Raw genomic sequence first — 15,726 nt, forward strand, 5'->3', positions numbered from 1 at the left:
GAGGCGGGTCGAAGGGTGCAGACGAATATTGGGAGATCAACCGTGTCCTCAATAGTTCAAACATTTCGAAGAGAGAACAGGTATGTCCACCAATGTACAGTGCACAGTTACTGTATATAAGCAGTATACTGTATACTTCCTACAATGCTTCATATTACAGTAGTCCACTTGTATTTCACAGCATACAGAAATATACTCTATACAGATACATACTGCACCTTACATGCACCCACCTGTATGTTTTGCAGTAAAATGTGTGTTCGCATAGACAAAAACTATCTAAAAGTGTGCGATGCATCACTGCATTTTTCCCCACATAGGACTGCAAGATTACCTCAAACCGTTGGCAGAGGACGCCTTTTCACACCTCAACAGGAGGAGGCTATTTGCACCATGGTCCGAGCAAACAATGCCATGAGACTCAGGGAAATACAAAGGACCATTATAGAAGACAACGATGTCTTTGAAAACATCCATACGGTTAGCATCTCAACCATCGACAGGGTGCTGCATAGAAACCAGATGAGTATGAAACAGCTGTACCGTGTACCATTCCAAAGGAATGAGGACAGAGTTAAGGAGCTACGGTACCAGTATGTACAGGTAAAACATATATCTATGTAACTACTTTACAGCAACATTTTTATAGTGATACATAGTACAGTAAGCATAAACTGCACACATTTCCATTGCTGTGGAAGGAACATGCAATATATGTACATTTTATGTCACTCTTCCTTACCAAAACAAATGCAACTGTGTGTTCTGGGATATAGCGTATAATGGAGTTGGAATCAAGTGAACCCTCTCACAACTTTGTATACGTGGATGAGGCTGGCTTCAACCTGACCAAATGCAGAAGGCGGGGTGGGAATATCATCGGTCACAGAGCTACTGTGGATTTGCCAGGCCAACGGGGAGGAAATATCACCATGTGTGCTGCTATTTCAGAGCATGGTGTCCTAACCCATATCCCCCTTATAGGGCCATACAACACCCAGCATCTACTCAACTTTTTAGAGACTCTCTACAGGGCACTCATCCCTGATGATGATGGGGTCTGTTTAGAGAGGATTTGCCAAAGTATGTGGTCATTTGTGATAATGTGAGTTTCCATCGATCAAACATCATAAGGCAATGGTTTGTGACCCACCCGAGGATGCTCATAGAATTCCTCCCACCTTATTCACCATTCCTTAACCCAATTGAGGAGTTATTTTCAGCATGGAGGTGGAAGGTGTACAATCGTCAGCCACACACACAGATGACCCTGCTGTGCCTTAGGGGTGGTTTCCTGTGTTTCTTTCTAATTTAGTTTTTTTTCCTTTGTGCCCCTTGGGTTGTCCAGTCTCTTTCAATCAATAACCCAAATACAGTAATATGTAAATAGTACTGTTGAAATTGATATATGCCATAGAAGTGCAGCCTTGTGCATTTTCAATACAGTAACTGTCATCCAAACTGTAGCCTAAGTTTACATCAGGTAATACTGTCAAAGTACACAGTTCCATTGACAACATGCCTAAACATTTTGACGACCTTGTTCGTGAACAATGACTCAATGACTTATCATTCTGATGACACTGACATGATCATTGGCATGAATATTTACTTTTGAGAGATGTACTAAGGATTTTTAGTGACTGACTAGCTTTAGAAACACATATATTGTATATTGCAGTTTGTACAAATTGTTCTGAGAAATGCACTTATTATTTTGCACATGTTAGGGATGATGTGAAAAATGCACCAAAGCGACTGAGAAAAACTGTAATACAACCACGCAAAAGAATACAGTTGTTTTGTAAGTTCTTTCCAATGTTTTAAGGGTTTATGAAAAGTGTATTTCCATCCTGACTTTTACATGAGTCCTTTGTATTGGTGTAGACTTGACGGACCAGATGGGACTCATTCCCTCCCAAACTAAAAGGAGAAACCAATATTTTCTCTGGTAGGCACAACCTACCTGGCACCCCTATAAATGATAACCTCACGTCAAAATCGTTACAACCCGCATATCACACACTCACAAACTGAAAACATGAAGTGTGTACAATTCATTGGTCACTTTCATTTGTATCCCTGTAGCTTTAGTATCACAGCAAAGTTTGTTCCTGTTTCATTCATGTGTTTGGCCACATTCGCATGGGTCAAACAAAAACACCCTAATGATTGGTTGACAAATAGTGCCTCCAACAATGCAGGTGATGGCTCCAACTGCAATGACTTGGAGACTTCATCAAAAACTGCATGACATTATTTTTGTAAAGTTCTAGCAGTCGACACGTAGTCTTAAGTCAGATAATTTTTATAACCATGATGCAACACTTTAAAAGGCGGTGACCAACGATGGTCACCAATTTGACAAAAGTGATCCCCTTGAACACGCCGAATGCGACGGTTGCCGGTAACCATAGCAATGAAATAAGTAAACATTATCAACGTGCTGAAAAATAATCGCTATAACACCATAAGCATGCATAAAAACATATTTACATGCAACAGAAATTATTTATCCAAAAAAGTATTAGAAAACAATGATTTTTATTGTTAAACGTGACTATCAGTTTACACTGTTAGCCAGCTAGCTAGAGGAATGGTATCAAATACAGAAAACACATGGTGTCCATGTTTTTGATGCCATTCCATTTGCTCCAAACTTATCATTATGAGTCATCCTCCCCTCAGCAGCCTCCTGTGGTGCTGATGTATCACCATGCAAGCTACGTTTTGTACTGTGATTGGTCAACAACGATGGCAACACTTGAAAAATAGAACAGAATCATATTTTCTCCTCCTCGGCTGAGTGGCTTCCACTGGCACAAGCATCACAGGGGTGGAGATGTTGTTACCTACCCTCACCACCCGGGGGCAGCCCGTCAGAAAGTCCAGGACCCAGTTGCACAGGGCGGGGTCGAGACCTGGGGTTTCGAGTTTAATGACGAGTTTGGAGGGTACTATGGTGTTAAATGCTAAGATGTAAGCGATGAACAGCGTTCTTACATAGGTATTCCTCTTGTCCAGATGGGTTAGGACAGTGTGCAGTGTGATTGTGATTGCATCGTCTGTGGACCTATTGGGACGGTAAGCAAATTGGAGTGGGTCTAGGGTGTCAGGTAGGGTGGAGGTGATATGATCCTTGACTAGTCTCTCAAAGCACTTCATGATGACGGAAGTGAGTGCTACAGGTGGTAGTCGTTTAGCTCAGTTACCTTAGCTTTCTTGGGAACAGGAACAATGGTGGCCATCTTGAAGCATGTGGGAACAGCAGACTGGGATAGGGATTGATTGAAAATGTCCGTAAACACACCAGCCAGCTGGTCTGCGCATGCTCTGAGGACGCGGCTAGGGATGCCATCTGGGCCGCGTTAACACGTTTAAATATTTTAATCACGTTGGCTGTGGTGAAGGAGAGCCTGCAGGTTTTGGTAGCGGGCCGTGTCAGTGGCACTGTATTGTCCTCAAAGCGAGCAAAGAAGTTGTTTAGTTTGTCTGGGATGGAGAAGCTGGGGGCCACGGTCAGCCTCACATCCGGGTGCCGGACTCAGTCTAATGGGCAGGTGGAAAGGACCAATCAGGAGCTGGGGAGTTTCCTAAAGAGTCACTGCCAGGAACGGCAGGGGGAGTGGGCCCGGTTCCTTCCCTGGGCGGAATACGGGAAGAAATCCTTCACTCATCCACCGGGCTGACTCCCTTCCAGGGCATCTTGGGATATCAGCTGGCCCTGGCTCCGTGGACTCCGAGCCAGACCAAGGCCCCTGCAGTTGGCGAGTAGTTCCGGCGCACAGAGGTGTGGAACGCTGCCCACGTGAGGCTTCTCTTGTTTTGTAATGCTCCATGTTTAAACTCACCATCTGCACCTGCTTCCTGACTCCCTGCGTCTTTGTTACAATTCCCCAACGTGGGGACAAATGTGGGCACTCCCACTCCCTGTTTTAAAAAAACCAACATTTATTGTGAAAAACATATATTTTTTTAAATATCTGGGGTTTTTGGTCTGCTGTATCTAGGCTCTGTAGTAGTCAAATTGTTTTTGACACCTTTATCTGAATCCCACAGTTCTTACCTCTCTAAGAGGAAGAAATATTGGGTGTCATAAATGGCACTATTAGAGTTTATACTAAGACGAAATGCAATATAGCAATCAATGTCTACTACTTCATAGGCTTTATCCAGTGTACACCAAGGGTTCCAACATTTCAAGTGGGCATTAGGGAAATGTTCAGTCAAGGGACACTCCATTATGAGACTTATAGTTTTGAAATCTAAATTTACTTTGAGGGTAGTATAAAATATTATGCGTAATTTAGAAAATGCCACCGGGGGGGTCAGTTTAACAGGTTTTAATAGCTGATTTATGCTTGATCAGAAAATGTGGTCCGGGTGTGACACCAATTGCGGTGCCTCCAGAGGCTTGCGGCTGCCAAATCAAGGTCCGTACTGCATTGTCGTGCGCCTCCCAAATGTTGTAATAATGTGGAGGGCTCCACATGATTGGTTAACGGTAGGTGTGGGCGGTATAAACAGAAACTCACTTCCTTGACAATTTCCTTCACAACAGCCCTGCTCCGCGAAGCACAAGAAGTATGATGCAGAGGCCACATCACAGTAAATGTAGTACGGCAAAGCAGACGCCAGAATGACCATAAATTGGCTTTTATTATTGACATCCCCCTCACGTACCTAAAAATGAACTGACAGGGAAACAAGAGAAACTCATTCAAGCCCAATATTAATCTTCCTAAAACAGAGGGAGGTATATTTAGCTAAGCTGAACAGGATAAGGGCCAACCCACATCGGTGAGAGCTGAAAGGACGGAAAAGTGTATTTCTTAGTGGATAACTACCACCACCATGTGGTTGGTATTGAATTGTGCCACTGGAAAATAAACAATGTACTTACTGTGTGTGCTGATACTTTATGTAACCAGACATCTGCCCTGTAAAAATGCAAAATGTGATTTATTTGCGCCTACTGTTTAATAAACTAAAGGTGAAAAGAAAGGGGTCTTGTGCCTTTTTAGGGATGAAACTGCAAAGGCAAAACATGGTATTACTTAACTCAGGGACATAGGAATGCCCTGCCAGGCCCACTCAATCAGATTGAGCCAAAACAAATAATTAAATGATACATTTTTTATTACTACCTCATCAAACATTATCTTAAATAATCCTCTTCCTCATCTTGACCTCATCTTCTAGCTCTGACTCTACTGATAGCTACTTTAATGAGAAGAAATGTATTTTCTATGCCTGTGATATGTGGTTGTCCCACCTAGCTATCTTACGATGAATGCACTAACTGTAAGTCGCTCTGGATAAGAGCATCTGCTAAATGACTAAAATAAAAAAATGACATGCACATTTCTGCAGGCCCACCCACCAACACATTTCTGGCTATGCCCCTGACTTTTACTTTTTTTCTTATGTTAGATGTGTTGGATGCCTCCGGGTTCATTCAAATGGCAGGCATGGCTTGAACGAGCTGAAGAGAGAAACCGACTGAAATGCTGGGCTGACGTTATACATTTCTGCCACAAGATGGCAGCAAATGATGGGTAAGTGATGACAAAGATTAGTTGTTAACGCTTCTAATGACGTCGTCCTGTTAGTGCACAATAGCCTGTCCAGCATGGGCCAACCTACCCTGTCTTAGTGAAGCAGTATCAGTGCCCAGTACACCTACAGAATCATATGCAATTTTGGCTTCCTGCCCTCAAGACTCCTGTAGTCTGAGCCACCTGGCATAAATAAGATTGTGTGCAATCAATGTCACAGTATTAATGCAGTATAGTAAATTGAGTTTTAAAGTGTGTGTACTGTGTAGTGTTTGGGTATGTTATGATCATATGATCATCGTATTTGTGCCAGCTCCCTGGTACATATCTAGAGGCCACTGGAATTGTGTAAATGTGTGTGTGTGTGTGCATGCCCCTTCTGCGTGCATGTGTTTGTGTCTTGGTGTGTTACTGTCAGTTTGTTAGCTGTCTATTCCACCATAACTCTCAATTAAGGGAAAATAAATCACGGTCTATTCCCGAGGGCTCTAATCCAATCAGAGCATTACAATGTTTGGGAAAACATCAGGCAGAAACATAAATGGTGGCCCTCTTTTGTGTATGCAACATTACACTAGCCACATTACACTAGCCACTGACTGATTGTAGTAGGGGACAAGATAAAGGGGTGGATGTCACACAGGGGTGGAGAAAGAGTCACTAATATAGCTGTTTTAAGTGCGTAGGCCCCTGCTGTACACCAACAGGGGTGGGCAACTTGTGGCCCGCGGCCCCTCTTTTGTTGGCCTGCGGACCAATTTTAAAAAATAGTTTTTTTTGAGAAGTCAGTAGGGGCCTCAATTTACTGTTGAGAGTTAGAATAATAGAATACACAAGGTGCAATTTCTAAATGTGGTTGTGCATCAACAGTCACTTACTTATCCCATATCAGCTAATTGGTAAGTTAGTCTAGCGGCCAGCTATCTAATCTTAGAGTAAGGATGGTCGATTTATCGACCGCGGTGGGGCCCATTGATCATCAGTTATCATATTAAAAACGGAAATAATTTGCCTCCACCCCATCGCAAAATGTGTAGAATTGCAGGAAATCATGAGGGGGACCACTAAAATGTTTTGCTCGCAAGGTGGGGGACCCACGAGCCACTGCGCCCCCCCCCCCCCCCCGTGATGAGTTCCGTTTTTTTGTGGCCCCCACCCACATCAAAGTTCCTGCTATAGACCGACAGTATGTGACCCCTATAACACACAGCGCAGAGCAGAGAGCACTTAAACAAACGGCCCCCTACTCTGTAGACCAACAATCTTGTTGGTGTGTTCGCTCTCTTAGGGGCATTGAATGGAGGTCTTTGTGATGTGGTGAGTAATGTCAGTTCAAAACGTTGAACAAACTCTGTTGAAAACAAATAGTTTGCCGTGAGCCTTCGCAGCGAGCCGCGAGCCTTGTTGAATGCATCTCAGGTGAAGGGGGATAGAAGTGACAGCAGACAATGGAACTACGCACTTAAAACAGCTACAGTATACATGTCCTTGGCCTGAGATGAATGACACAGCCTCACATTAATAGGCAACACATCTGACATTGCTGTGATGTGATCATTTTGAATACACCCCGGGTGGGCAACACTGTCACTGACCTATCTCTCCACCTGTGTTGACCTATCTCTCCACCTGTTTTCTTTCTCTTTCTCTCTCTCTTCTCTAAGAACAGCCTACAGAAGCATTCATTCATCCACCTCCTGTGTCCCTTTCCTCTCTCTGATGCCCAAAGACATTGTACCAAGTTGGGTCAGAGCCCTTCTCGCAAGCAAGGGGGGTGGCCGATGACATAAGAGCATAAGACTAACTCCTTGAAGTTTGCAGTTGTCTAAAAAACACTATTTTGCTTCAAATGTATTTTTCTTACCCTTAAGTGGGTGTACATTACTCTATTTATACTTGGGATATTGTTTTTCAACAGGAAAGGTTCAAATATAGCTGGAGTGTGTCTTTAACCCTCCACTGCAGTAGCTAACTGCAGGCACCAAACTGCTGTATCAGCCATTCCTCTTTATATACATAGCTGGGACAGGAGGAACAAAGAGGAGCATGTTTATATGTGAGCACACGTGCATTTGTGCATTCGTTCTTGTGTTAATTTTGTATACTGAACAAAAATATAAACGCAACATGCAACAATTTGAAAGATTTTATTGAGTTCATAGAAGGAAGTCAGTCAATTGAAATAGTCAGTATACATGCATTTGTATCTACTTCGTTTGTTATAATAATACATGAAATGGTGTTGATGTTTTCCATGTAAAATTCAAAGCCATAACACAACCAATGCCTTGCAGGATGTGTGTGTTTTGTCTGATTTAGTATATAGGATTGTTATCCATTTCTAATCAATGCCACTCGTTCCAAGAATTCATTGATGAATAATGCGCACAGGTGGAATGCGCGCATTCCTGTACATAAATCGAGAGCGCGTATCCCTGCAAGGCGGACGCGAACCTTACACAACATCTTCTCTGGAACAAAGATGTAGGCTGACTAATGCTGGTGTTTTGGTACAGTCTTGGAGGCGGGAGGTGGGAGGGGAGGGGCAACCACTCCGAAGTATCACATACAGGACAGATAACCATAGCATGTCTTCCCTTTTCTCTTGATTATAAAATGAATGACGTCATGTGTTTGAAGAGGTCGATCTGGTTTGAAGGGGGCGTGTTCTGCGCACGCTGTCCACATTGATTGACACCCATGCTCACGGATTAAAGGGACAAGCGATCTAAACTTTAAAGATACTGTCATTAAAATAACATGACTTAACTTGACTTAGACTACTATTTTATTATAATATTTGGTAGAATGCATGTCATTTAGGTTATTAATGAAGTATAGGCTAATACCCAACACAAGGAAAATAAACACCTACTTGCATTTGCCTAAATTGTTACACATGTGTAGGCCTATGTCAGTTGTTACATTGTAACAGTGCACCACAGCGGAAGGGGAAATAATGATACATATGTCAACCATACCTTAACAACTATTGTCATAATGTAGCCTTTGTCATTAGCCTATGAATTATATTTCCAAAAGGAGCAATATGATTATTTGGAATTCAATGTAAATGTCCTCTATCCACCGTTGAATTTCTTTGTGTTCTTATCATTTTACAATACTATTTTTATGATCTGTCTGTCTATTTCTGGATCCCTCTACATGCCAAGACATGTGTCCCTTCCACAAACTGCTTTCCTAGATATGCCTGTGCGCACATAGGCTACTGTATCTTGGAGGGTGTCTCTTTAAAAGGCGAAAGGGGTGGCCTTTACAGTGGTAACGTTAGTCTTATCTAGCCACCACTATTGCTGCTGTTGCTGTATAACTTTGAGCTTGTTGAGGGCTGTCACATGACGGAATGTGCTAAGTAGATAGATATGTGTGTATGTGTGCAGCAGAAGAGATCGGGCCTACTGTAACCGAGAGTATGATGTGGCGTTTCGTTTTCCATACCAACTGCGCTGCGTTCGTCAGTAAAGGCGACTTTTGAGAAACGGAGATATTATTCGAACTTTCCGTTCCTTTTCCTTTCTCTAGCCACACTGACAACAATACGCAGCGTTCCTGTATCCAGTCTAATTTTAAAAAGGACTTGAGAGTGAAAGGGAATTTGGCAAGATGGCAGCAATGACAGGAGAGATAGGACTATGCAGGAATGAATCGCTGCCATCACCATAGCACGCAGTGACTGTACGCTTTTATCCGTGGCAGACAGCTTCAGTGTGATGACGTTTTACCAGGTTCTCCGTGGCTATTGACAAGGAGGTTCAAATTGGTGTATTCAGTTGCCTTGCATCAATGCGGGATTTGATCTGGAACGCGCAAGGTAGGAGTGTGTTAATCCGCTCATTGATGAACGAACTCGTGCTACACAGTAGATTACTCGTGAACGAACTGTAGTCACTGTACTGCTGTTATTAACATTGCTCCAGGCGAGGAGAAATACGACGAATATGCAGGCGAGGAGAAATACGACGAATATGCAGCAACCCGTTTTGAACTGTTGCGATTGTCAAATGTAAAGTCGCTGTGGCTTGCATATGGAACCAGGGAGAATAGTCATCGTTTATTAGTTATGGCGCTAAGACATTTATAATAGTCCACGAGTACTACGTTTAAAATATATCCTGATCAGCATAGCGGTGCTTTTTTTGCTACTATAGGATTTTCTCAATTCACGCGGAGTTGATAGTGACCCTTGGGGACTGGCTGGTCTGGAATAGCAACAAAGGCGGGGGCGCGCATTCATGGAATGCGAATTTGACAACTCTCCACTACTTATCTACTGACCTTATCAGCGGGCAGCAGGGACGTGCGAGTGACTGAAGGAGAGATGGCCGAGGTTCCAGCCCCCAGCATTCACACTGAGTTGGACGTGGCCATAGACCCAGACTTCGAGCCACAAAAACGGCCACGATCGTGCACATGGCCGTTGCCCCGACCCGAGTCCAATTCAGGGAAACCAGAGAGCAACGACACTGACATTATACCCGAGGAAGAGGATGACGAAGAGGAACAACATGCCACTTCCATGGCCATCAACGTCAATGGCACCAGCTCCAGCCTGGGAGCAGACGACCAGAACAGCAACAGCCCTACGGCCGAAGGACTGCTGTCCAGACAGGAAAATGGAGGCTCCCCGCTCCCCTCCCAGTCCCCCACCGCCACTTCTGGCACACTCAGCACCAGCAGCCCGGGGGCGCAGACTGCACGGAAGTCCTCGTCGCGCAGAAACGCGTGGGGGAATCTCTCATATGCTGACCTGATAACCAAAGCCATAAGCAGCACGCCAGACAAGAGATTGACTCTGTCTCAGATTTATGAGTGGATGGTGAGATGTGTGCCATACTTCAAAGACAAAGGTGACAGTAACAGCTCAGCTGGGTGGAAGGTAAGCACAAACGTTTTCCTCATCTCCTCAATCATTCCCCCTTCCTCTCTTCCCCTGTCATCAAAACAATAACAAGAAACACATGTCTAGAGAGTTTGTGCTTTTGGATGTTCCCTGGCTTTGTTTATAAACATACACACACACCACACACACTCTGTCTCTCTCCCTCTCTCTATTTCCCGCATTTGGAATTGAGAAAAACAAAAAACAATACGGAACTTTGTATCAGCAAGCAGTCTGTAGTTTATTTAGAGAGACTTTAACCAAATGAGTTTAAGACGCACAGAGATTGATACAATTAGGCTACATCAATCAATCAATCAATCAATCAGTCAATCAATTAATTAATTAATCAACATTTGAGAGTAAAGAACAAAACATGATTGTGCACCTGACCATTGCCCCGACCCAAGTCCAATGCTGGGTAACCAGAGAGCAACGACGCTGACATTATACCCGAGGAAGAGGACGACGAAGAGGAACAACATGCCACTTGCATGGCCATCAACGTCAATGGCACCAGCTCCAGCCAGCCAGTCAGTTCAAAATGATAGTTATATATTTGTTTTGTACATCTTAGGCTAATGCCTGCGATCTTCTGGGTCAAGTAGGCTACTGTAGGTCTACTGCCAATGTTGTTAAACTTGCCGTTGGGGAATTACATAACGACTTGGAATGCTGCGAGCTCGGGTGAACAGCCTGGGATAAGACTACCTTCAATGGAGACGCTATGGTCGCAAAGTGCCGAGGGATGGGACACATGACGTCATGGATCGAAACTCACTGTGTCAGGGCCCGGTGGAACTTGTCTCGTTGGCCGAAAAAGGCCATATATTCTCACGAGGGGATGAGTTATCTGTGCTCAGGCGGCAAAGGCTACAGCTGGAGTAGGCCTATGTGCCGCTCATGGAATTTTGGGCATGGAGGGCCTGGCGGTTAGGTTGCTCATGTTTCAGTGGACATTAAAAAAAACTGGAAGAGTCAGGATGCATGGACATAGATGGCGTTACTACATGATCCCCCATGGCTATGCCTTTTATAGTTCTGTAATCTTGCGTTTCGATCACACAGATCAATCAGCCGGCCAGGCCAATACAGTTCAATATAAGACAACCAACGACACCAGCTTTAAGGTATCGACATGGAATGGCTACTGGCATTAGGAAAACATCCAATGAAACTAAAGTCCAGCTTTAGTGGCAGGTGTTCACAAGGCAACCATAGTGTTTTCACCCTCTTTCAGTTTGTGATTTCACTGTCAGTTTGGGCCCAGGACAGAGTGGTTAGTTTGTCATCTTAGGTTTCATACAGGTCAGATGGGAGAGCTAGCTTTGTTTAGTAGATTTGCTCAGCAGATCCTAATAATCCCTGTTGGTTTCTCTCCTCTCACTGAATGACGTCACTCAGCAGACTCTGGGTCATGTCTTATGATGAAGGATATCAATGATACATTTTTCCCATTCAAGGCTCTTGACACATGCATAGGCATATAGAGTACCAAAAAACATACTTGCATTATGTATGTCAGGGGTCTCCAACATTTTCTAGCATGAGAGCTACTTAAAAAAAAGTGTATGTAACAAGCTGCACATTTTTTTTCTAGCTTTCAAGTAGGCACATTCTTCTCTTTTCCTCTCCCTTGCAACTCTTCCCCGGATCCTTTGTGTACAAGAGAAAGTAGTGTTTTCTGTCAATATACCTGGTAAAAAATAATGGTTAATAAACAACTCTAAGGGGGCCCATTTAAAATCTGTGATTTTTTGGGGGATTTATATTTTCCCAAATTCTGTTTTCTCATTGTTTGTTTGTATTTTTTTCACTCTGAAAATTACAATTGTTCATAGAGAAAAAACAAAATTCTGTGTCAATGGTTAAATCAGATCAGAATATATTTTGTTTTAGGTGGTATCTATTTAGGAATGTGCTGGTCTGACAGAAAACAAACATATTTATTTGTCAGTGTAATTCCCCTTTAATTATGCATCTGGCCATTTAATTGTGCGTCTAGGGAGTGAGGAATGTGCTGGTCTAGCGATGGTTCTGTACTGCTGCTGCTCATGTCACGGCAAAGTTTGCTAATAGCAAATAATAGATACAAATTATATACTTACTCATTAATACAGTACTTCTGCCAGGTAAGCCTACTCTGCAGTTAACATTTAATTGAGAAGGTTTTGGGGAAAGAATTTCTGTCAACCCACACATATCACATCAACTGGCTACACACGGAGTGATAGACACACCACACATATGTGCACACCACACATACAGGTGGGCGATATTGCTGGAAATTAATTGGCAGATATTGTGTTAGGTTTGGATATTTAAGCCAATAGTGGCTAAGCAGGGGTGGTATAATGTCAGTTGTTTTGATTAGCTAGTAGCTGGGAGCTTGCGGTGTTGGATACTTGTGAGATTGTTTTGGACATTTTTTTTATTGAATATCCAAAACATAAAATATACTTGCAGTGAAGCCGCTCAACAACTACATCACACCAGTCATCCAACAGACTCCCATTCAGAGCGACACACAGAAGCATCCAGGGTCAATGCCCTGCTCAAGGGCACGTTGACAGATCTCACACCAGGCCAAAAAACATTAACCTGAACCCTCCAAGATCCCCTCCACAGTTCCCCAATAGCTGTCCCTCAACCATTCGAGACCCCTCCCACATCCCCCCCACCCCCAAGAAGAAAAATTAAAAATAAGATACAATTAATTCCATTCCCCACCCCCAAGAACCCCCCAATGCACCAACAACCAAGAAAATGAACTAAAGAGAAAAAAGAAAAAGACAGGAGAAACAGCAAACAACAATGCAAAAAAAATATATATAAAAAGAAAACAAAGGACATCAAGGACAACTAAAATTATAACCGCAATGCCAACTGTATATGTTTGTGTGCATGTCTGGCACTATTACATGTATGTGTGTGTTCTTGTATGCATTTATTTGAATGATAGTGTGTGTGTATATGTATGTGTACAAACACCTGCACGGCATCAGCCTCAGGCAAACCAGCATTAGCTGTAAAAACACTGCCTCAGTGTCATTCCAACGTACTTTTTATTATGTTTTATTTTGATTTATTTTTTACTTTTATCTTTGAACATCATTCTATCTCCCGCACAGCAACTCCACTCCCACTTGTCTCCAATTCCACATCCCAACCCTCAGCTTCCCTCAGCCCATCCCACCTATCTCTGCTGGCCACCGTCTTCGGATTTCTACGCAACATATATATTTCAACTATGCTGTGATGTTTAATGTACAATTTCTATCTAATCGAATAGAATCCACAGATTGCGAGTTGAAGATAAATACTGTTACTAAGAGTATTAGTATATTAGTAATTGACTGACCCAGTCTCTCCAGATCTCCTAGCAGTACTATTTCTAGGGTCAATTTTAGATCAATGCTATGCATTTTCAGCCATTCCTGAACCTGAGACCAGAAACAGGCTACCTGAGGGCAATACCAAAATAAATGGTCTATTGATTCTGTATCCTCACAACAAAATCTGCAGAGCTTCGATGATTTTATGCCCTAAATATTCAACATTTTGTTGGTGGCACGAATTCTATATAATAATTTTAGCTGAAAAGCACGAAGTCTTGAATCTTATGTTGTTTTATATATCAACTCATACACCCTGTACCATGGAATCGGTACATCAAAAATCCCTTCCCAACTATTTTGCAATCTGTATGGCACAGTTGTCAACATCCTTGTCCTCAAATGAAACTGGAATACTTTCCTATTTATGCTATTTTTATTTCTCCGCAAGTTTTGATCTTTTATATTGAGCAGACAGACCAGTTCCCTTCCTCCTCCCGCTGCCACCTGCCTCCTCCATTTTTGGGGTAATGCTTTAATCAATTGGTTGTGCTCTTGGATTGATCAGACCTTCCCGTACAAATCTGATAACTCCATGAAGGACATAACTCTACCATTCCAATTTACAATATAATTTATGAACAAAATACCCTTTTCAAACATCATTCCCATAAATAAAGGTATTTTATCAACCAGCACATTTGAGTTCAGCCATTATATTTGTTGTAATATTTGTTTTATCTTTTCAGGGGGATGAAATTGAAATTGTAGCCAGCTCTGCAATGCTTGTTTTAAAAGAGTGATACTTTGAAAAAAGTATAATTTTCAATTAATCAAATGAGACATGGTAATCTGGATGAGCTTTTCTTAGTAATCTACTTCAGAACCATTTAGGGTTCAAGTAAAACTTTTGAATAAGTGAAGCTTTTAAAGAGGGGTTTAGTGCTTTTATATTTAATAATCTCAACCCACCCAATTCATATTCATTATATAGATAGGCATGCTTTATTTTGTCTGGTTTAGCGTCCGAGATAAAGCAAAATATGTTTTGCTCATATGATTTGAAAAACGAATCATCAGGAGTAGGCAGCGCCATAAGTAAGTGAGTAAACTGAGATATGACTAAGGAGTTAATCAGGGAAATTTTTCCATAAATAGACAGGTATTTACCTCTCCAGGATCTTGTCTATTTTTACAAGTTTTCTATTGAAATTCATTGTGGAGAGCTTACTTGTGAGATTTGTTTATGACAGTTTGGCATGGAACACATGACAAATTGCATGTACTTTTGGAATTGTTTGGCGAGCTACTCATAGGTGAGCTGCGAGCTACTGGTAGCTCGTGGTTGACCTGTTGGAGACCCCTGATGTAGATAATCAATCACATTTAGTGCAGTCATGTAGATCATCCATCTGTCATTGACCACAGTTATTAGTGAGTTGGGAAATGTAAAAATTCAGCAGTGATGACCAATCAGTCATGTTTTGAGCCCCACCTGTTGCCTGTTTTGCATGCTATTTTAGCATCAATATGTGTCACAAATCAGTTTGCAAACAATAGAAAAATGTATAAACTCAGCAAAAAAAGAAATGTCCCCTTTTCAGGACCCTGTCTTTCAAAGATAATTAGTAAAAATCAAAATAACTTCACAGATCTTCATTGTATAGAGTTTAAACACTGTTTCTCATGCTTGTTCAATGAACCATAAACAATTAATGAACATGCACCTCTGGAACGGTCGTTAAGACACTAATAGCTTACAGACGGGTCACAGTTATGAAAACGTAGGACTCTAAAGAGGCCTTTCTACTGACTCTGGAAAAACACCAAAAGAAAGATGCCCGGGGTCCCTGGTCATCTGCGTGAATGTGCCTTAGGCATGCTGCAAGGAGGCATGAGGACTGCAGATGTGGCCAGGGCAATACATTTCAAT

The 15,726-nt window shown here is 42.4% G+C and overlaps 1 protein-coding gene and 1 long non-coding RNA gene across 2 annotated transcripts in view; both read left to right on the forward strand.

The window, feature by feature from the left end:
• The first annotated feature begins 351 nt into the window (after window positions 1-351).
• LOC115175211 (uncharacterized) lies at window positions 352-1,379 on the forward strand. The gene is made up of 2 exons (XR_003871933.1): window positions 352-603; window positions 777-1,379. It is a non-coding gene; the product is annotated as an uncharacterized LOC115175211 (long non-coding RNA).
• Window positions 1,380-8,838: 7,459 nt separating this feature from the next.
• The window catches only part of LOC115174430 (forkhead box protein O3), a 57,186-nt gene continuing 50,298 nt past the window's right edge, over window positions 8,839-15,726 (forward strand). Inside the window, exon 1 of the mRNA XM_029732941.1 lies at window positions 8,839-10,455. Coding sequence (XP_029588801.1) covers window positions 9,898-10,455 — 558 coding nt within the window. The 5' untranslated portion in view covers window positions 8,839-9,897. The remainder of the gene's footprint in view (window positions 10,456-15,726) is intronic.

This window comes from Salmo trutta, chromosome 35, assembly GCF_901001165.1.
Source record: "Salmo trutta chromosome 35, fSalTru1.1, whole genome shotgun sequence".
In the NCBI taxonomy this organism is placed as follows: Eukaryota; Metazoa; Chordata; class Actinopteri; order Salmoniformes; family Salmonidae; genus Salmo; species Salmo trutta.